The 6,887-nt window shown below is 46.0% G+C and overlaps 1 protein-coding gene across 1 annotated transcript in view; it reads right to left on the reverse strand.

Moving 5' to 3' along the window:
- Positions 1-5,317, reverse strand: part of C5ar1 (complement C5a receptor 1) — a 13,901-nt gene extending 8,584 nt beyond the window's left edge. Inside the window, exon 1 of the mRNA XM_031384192.1 lies at positions 5,085-5,317. Coding sequence (XP_031240052.1) covers positions 5,085-5,087 — 3 coding nt within the window. The 5' untranslated portion in view covers positions 5,088-5,317. The remainder of the gene's footprint in view (positions 1-5,084) is intronic.
- Between the last annotated feature and the right edge of the window lie 1,570 nt (positions 5,318-6,887).

Genomic DNA, 6,887 nt, shown 5'->3' on the forward strand with positions numbered 1-6,887 from the left:
AAGCCAGGTCCCAGGCACTCACTCCACTCCACTCTGGCTCACCCTCAGTTCTGTATCTTTCTACTTGTTACTCTGGGCATCCCCATGGTCTCATACTCAGGTCACCAGAGGGTTAATTCAGGATCCTACAGGAAACCTCACAGCTGTCCAGGAAACCTCACAGCTGTGCAGGAGGTGGAATGCTTCTCCTGGTTTCTGCAGCTCTCACCAACATTACCATAATGACTCAGACTTCTGACATGGGCCTCCCTAACAGGATCTCTCATCCTTGACAGCTGACCTTCTCCTTTCTTGCTTCCTAGCATGATCTCACCCTATCCTTTCCATGACTTCACGAGGCAGAGAAAAAGATGCTGATTGTAAACTCTGTGGTTTCCTGGAGCTTCCAGATACAAACATCTCCGGAAGCTTTGGCCTTTACAAAGTTCCTGCAAGGAGGGCAGATTGGCTGAGTGTGGCGCACACCTGGGATCCCAGCACTTGAGAAGCTCGGGCAAAAGGAGCTTGAGTTTGGGGCCAGCCTGGGCTACCTAAATTCTGTCTCCAACATAAAACAAACAAAGAAAGAAGGAGATGAAGATGAAGAAGAATTAAGGTAAAGGAGGAGGAGGAAGAGGAAGAGGAGGAGATAATAATGATATGGGGAACTGACCAGTGTTCAACAAAAGGGACTGAGTAAGTTAGTAATAGCCTCCAAGCAGCGAAGCACTAGGAAACTTTTAAAAGAATCAGGAAGTTGTTAATGAACTGATACAGAAAGGTCTCCAATACCTAGGGAAATTTTGTTAAAAATAAGAAATAACAGTGGGCAATCCACAATGCATATATACCTATAGAAGGAAGAATGCACACATGTACATGAATGTGTGTGTCTGTATGTGTGTGTGTGTGTGTGTGTGTGTGTGTTCATTCACATGTATACATACAGGCTAGCCTCACATACTTATATTGCCTCTGAGGAAGGGACTGGGACTCAGGAATTAAGTGAGCTTTCTCTTGTTTATATGATTCTTGCATGTGGAATATAATATATGTAACATATTATATGTATACATAATATGAACTATTATAGAAGATGCCATTGCCCCTCCATATACACAGTGTCCATGTCTGTGGACTCAACTAATCATAAGGTTAAAATATTTTTTAAGAAGGAGAAAAACAAAAAACAAAACAACAACAACAAAACAACAACAAAAAACAACAAAAAACAACAAAAAGCCAGGCAGTGGTGGCGCACACCTTTAATCCCAGCACTTGGGAGGCAGAGGCAGGCAGATTTCTGAGTTCGAGGCCAGCCTGGTCTACAGAGTGAGTTCCAGGATAGCCAGGGCTACACAGAGAAACCATATCTTGGAAAAGAAAGAGAGAGAGAGAGAGAGAGAGAGAAAACAACTAAAAAAAAAAGACTAAGAAGGAGGTGGAGAGATGGTTCAGCAATGAAGAGCACTGGCTGCTTTTGCAGAGGACCCAAGTTCATTTTCCAACGCACACAGGAATCTCACAACTGCCTGAAACTCCAGCTCCAGAGAATCTGACACCTTCTTTTGCCCTCTGAGGGCATCCGCAGGTTTGTGACAGACAGACTCACAAGCATACACATAATTAAAAACAAATCTTATAAGACAAATAAATGATATAAAAATAGTTGCTTAAGGAATATGAACTATTATAGTATATATAGTATATAACATGAACATATATGTATATATTGAAAGAGAAAGACAGAGAGAGAGGGAGAAAGAGAGAAAGAAAGAGGTCAGAGGTAGAGCAGGAGGACAGGAATCAAAGCCATCTTTGGCTACATAGTGAGTTCTAGGTTCAGCCTTGACTACATGAGAACCTATTTCAAAATAACAATAGTTAGCCTGGTCCTTAAGTTTACATGTTTTTTGTGTTTTCTTTTGAGACAGGGCCTCATGTAGCCCAGACTGGCCTTGAACAACTCCTGATCCTCCTGCCTCTTTCTCCTGAGTGCTGGGATTGCAGGTATGGACCACTTGCGAGGAGCTTTCAACTGCTCTTTTCTTCATTTAACACATGGCAGCCCTCACTGGGCTGCTACTATGGCCATGCCCACTCTACAGATTAAAAAAAGTGGGGCTCGGCTGGGCGGTGGTGGCGCACGCCTTTAATCCCAGCACTTGGGAGGCAGAGGCAGGTGGATTTCTGAGTTTGAGGCCAGCCTGGTCTACAGAGTGAGTTCTAGGACAGCCAAGGCTACACAGAGAAACCCTGTCTCAAAAACAAAAAGCAAAAAAAAAGGGGGGGAGAGGCTCTAGGTAAGTTAGAAAGCCTCCTAACCTAAAACCTATTAGCAAGAGCAGGGATGGGGGGCTGGAGAGATGGCTCAGCGGGTAAGAGCACTGACTGCTCTTCCAAAGGTCCTGAGTTCGGATACCAGCAACCACATGGTGGCTCACAACCACCCGTAATGAGATCTGACGCCCTCTTCTGGTGAGTCTGAAGACAGCTACAGTGTACTTAATTATAATAACAAATAAATCTTTGGGCCAGAGTGAGCAGGGACTGAGTGAGCCGGGCTGAGCGAGCTGACTGAGCGAGCTGACGGGAGCGAGCAGAGGTCCTAAAAAAGTCAACTCCCAACAACCAGATGAAGGCTCACAACTATCTGTACAGCTATACTGTGTACTCATATACATAAATAAATAAATCTTAAAAAAAAAAAAAAAGAGCAGGGATGGGGCAGAATCCCAAGAGCCTTCTCTTTAAAAGGCTATTCCAGCTATTGAATGGAGTGCCATTGGGATAGTACACTGCTGTTAGAAAGGCTATGGTGCCCTTGAAATACATGGATATTCTATATCTCCCCTGTTGGTAGTTTGCTATATAGTACCTCTAAAGTGCTTTGCAAGAGGATTAGCATGCAGTAAGCACTCAGTAAATGCCTATTCACAATATTAAAAAATTATCCATTCAAAGCCAGGCAGTGGTGGTGCACGCCTTTAATCCCAGCATTCAGGAGGCAGAGGCAGGAGGATCTGTGAGTTCGAGGCCAGCCTGGCTTACATAGCACATTCCAGGGCAGCCGGGGCTACACTGAGAAATCCTGTCTTGAAAAACCAAAAGAAAAAAATTATTCGTTCAAAAGAAAATTATGTATAGGAGCTAGCCATGGTGGTATATGCCTATGATCCCAGCACAAGGGAGGCTGGGAAGGATAATCATGTGATTTAGACCATTGGGCTACATAGTGATATCCTGTCTTGAAAGATCAAGAACTGAAATGTTGTAGAGCCCCTGCCTATAATCCTTCAGTGAGGAGATGGGGGTGTGGCTCAGTGGTAGACCCCTGGCCTATAATCCTTCAGTGAGGAGATGGGGGTGCGGCTCAGTGGTAGACCCCTGGCCTATAATCCAGTCACAGGCTGGAGAGTTGGCTTAGTGGTTAAGAGCACTTACTGCTCTTCCAGAGGTCCTGAGTTCAATTCCGAACAACCACATGGTGGCTCACAGCCATCTGTAATGGGATCTGATCCCCTGAAGAGACAATGCTACTCACATATATAAAATAAATAAATCTTTAAAAAAAGATAAAAGAGAATCTAGTCACACCCCAGGCCAAATCAGGGACTGTACAGTTCAGTGGTCAATAAAGTGCCTTCGTCTTCAAGAACATCGTATAGACAGGCAAAAGAGCAGTAGGTCATAACCCTCCCAGTTCTGGAAACCCCAACAGCTCAGAGCAGACGCAGAGGACTGGATAGGACCAAAGAAGGATGAAGAAAGCTTGTACCCTCCCTGTCATCAAGTTTTCCGTTTCCTCTTTTGTGTGGATGAAGCAAGACCATATCCTCTGTTACAGTGGTGCTGAGTCGCAGCTAGCCTAACACCATGCCTCAACCTCAGGTCCCAGGCATGAAAGGGGGACCTGCCTAGAGAGACATGGACATTAACCACAGAAGGACCTGGGCCATCCATGTTCCTGCCTGGGCTTCAATTTCCCCTCTAACTTTTCCGGTAATGACCATTCTTCCAAACTGGCTATCAAGACTCTCAACATTGACCTTCCTTAGATTTCTTTTTTTTTTTTTGGTTTTTCAAGACAGGGTTTCTCTGTATAGCCCTGGCTGTCCTGGAACTCACTCTGTCCTTAGATTTCTTTACATGGGGACCAGGCTAGCCTCAAACTCACAGAGATCCTCTTGATTCTGCCTCCTGAGCGCTAGGATTAAAGGCATACACCACAGCACCCAGCCTCTGGTTGGCACTTTTAGAGTCAGTGTAGAAGATAGAACCCTGAGCCCCACTCCGGCTAGGCAGGGAGCTACAATCCCAACCAGTTTCTGCAATTGTTTCATTCTTCCTTTCTTTATTCATACTGTTGGGGGATTTTTGTTTTGTTCTGCTTTTCATTGTTTTGAGACAAAGTCTCAACGGAGTTGCCTACGCTTACCCCAAATCTCAAGTCTCCTACTGGGAGCTGGGATAGCAGGTTTGAGTCACCACCTTGTCTAGTTTGTAAAATTATTTTTTTTGTTCTTGCTTTTCTGAAGTAGGGTCTCATGTAGCCCAGGTTAACCTCAAAATTACGATGTAAGATTAAACTTCCAAGTCTCCCTCTTCTCCCTAAGTACAGGGATTACATGGACCATCCCACCCAGCTGTGTGGGGTGCTGCTCATTGGACCCACAGCTCCCAGCACTGCCACAGAGCACTCTCACACCTGATCTCTACCTCCAGCCATTTGTCTCTCAACACAGTATCCCACAGTGTAGCTCTCATGCTAGCCCGAAAGTCACCATGCAGCCCAGGCTGGCCTTGAACTGCAGCATCCTGCTCCAGCCTCTCGGGGACTCAGATTACAGGTGTAAAGGAACACGCCCAACTTCTAGAACTCTTCAGTTAGGAGAGCCAACTCCAGGGTTTCCTGTCCTGAAGAACCTTCTTGAGCCTACAGCCTGGTGAGGCTACTGTGGTCCCCTCAGTCCCTTAGCCACATCCCATCCTCAGAGTGTGAGCTTGGGATGCAGGTGGGAAAGGGTAGGTGAAAGGAACCTGAGGTAGGAAAGGGGCAGAGAAAGTCAAAGAGGGAGAATGAGCAGTGAGAGGAACGCACTCACCATGTCCTGGATCCTCCTGGGTTCTGTGGTGACCAACGACGGGTGCCTGAGGTCCCTGTCACCCAAGCTGTGCTTTTTAAACCCTCAAGAAGAGATGCAGGCAACTGAGAGGAAATGACTGTCTTGTCTCTCGGAGGTGCTCATTGGTCACACACTGACCATCCTAGCTGGGGCTCCCTCTGCCAGTGCTTGCCCAGAACACCCTCAGCACCACCCAGTACCAACTAACCAGAGGAGAGATGTCAGCTTGGAAAATGGAGGAAGTCTCTGGCCCCAGAAGGGAAAAGGCAATTTCCGGGGCCTCTTCACCTTTGGGGATGCAGCTGTTCTCCTGGCCTGGGTTCCCCCATCTGAGAAGGACTCTGCCTCTTCTGAAGGAAGTCTTGGGGTTTTTGGGGTTTCTACACAACAAGAATAATGACCGCACGCCTTTAATCCCAGCACTTGGGAGGCAGAGGCAGGCAGATTTCTGAGTTGGAGACCAGCCTGATCTACAGAGTGAGTTCCAGGACAGCCAGGGCTACACAGAGAAACCCTGTCTTGAAAAGAAACAAAAAAGTTAACCAATTAGTCCAGTTTGAGGTGGCAGACACCTTTAATTCCAGCACATGGGAGGCAGAAGCAGGTGGATATCTGTGAGTCTAAGGCCAGCCTGGTCTACAGAGCAAGTTCCAGGACAACTATGGTTACACAAAGAAACCCTGGAGGTAATCCATGGAACAGAGATTTAAGACATATTGATTGTATCTCCATCCTCCTATATCACCCCCACACCTTATTAAATAAACCGTGGTTTATTAAACTCATTAAAAAAAAAAAGCCAGGCAGTGGTGGCACATGCCTATAATCCCAGCACTTGGGAGGCAGAAGCAGGCAGATTTCTGAGTTTGAGGTCAGCCTGGTCTATAGAGTGAGTTCCAGGACAGCCAGAGCTATACAAAGAAACCCTGTCTTGAAAAAAAACAAAAAGAAAAGAAAACAATTAACTAAATAAAAGTGACTGTGTTAGTTTCCTGTGTTGGCTGTAACAAACAATCAGAGGCTTGTGGTTTACAAGGCTGAAAATTTACAATGACTTCCAGAATCCATAGGTCTTGTAAGAATTGAGCAAACAGGAACACTTCATAAAAATACCGAGGAAGTAAGAATGTCCATTAAGCCTAAAGACAGAGAACTTCAGGAGGGTTTACTGAAAAAACATCCATCCCCAAGAGATGCCCTAATTGCGGGCAGTAATGCCCGGTTCCAGGAAATGTCCCCAGGAGGGAGTGGATCTCCCCCAACCCCTCCTGGAGGAGAAAGGTCAATGGAAGCAATGAAGAACAATGAGCTCCACCAATGAGTGATAACCAACTCATGCAGTAAATCTATGTTCTGGGAAGGTATAAAAAGTATGTGCTTTTGTTCCTCGGGGTCGCCTTTGCCTGAATGCGGGATAACCCCAGTATACTAGATTATTAAAAACCTCGTGGGGATTGCAGAGATCTCCGTCTCTGTGTCTTTGTGAGTGGGACAACATCCTGGATGTAAGACTCGGCTCTCCGAATCTTACAATCTGAAAGTCATGGGGACCCAGGAGAGCCCTATAGAATCTGGTCCTTTTTTCCAGTTCCTTGTGGCCACTGGTTGCACCACTCCAACTTCTGCCTCCTTCCTCCCACGGCCCTTCTCCTCTGTGTGTCCTCCTGACTCTTCTATGGACACTTGTCATTTTATCTACAAACCCCCCGTTTCCAAATACCTTTATATCCACAGCTTCTGGGATTTGTGTGTGTGTGTGTGTGTGTGTGTGTGTGTGTGTGT

This window comes from Mastomys coucha, unplaced genomic scaffold, assembly GCF_008632895.1.
Source record: "Mastomys coucha isolate ucsf_1 unplaced genomic scaffold, UCSF_Mcou_1 pScaffold21, whole genome shotgun sequence".
NCBI classification, from domain to species: Eukaryota; Metazoa; Chordata; class Mammalia; order Rodentia; family Muridae; genus Mastomys; species Mastomys coucha.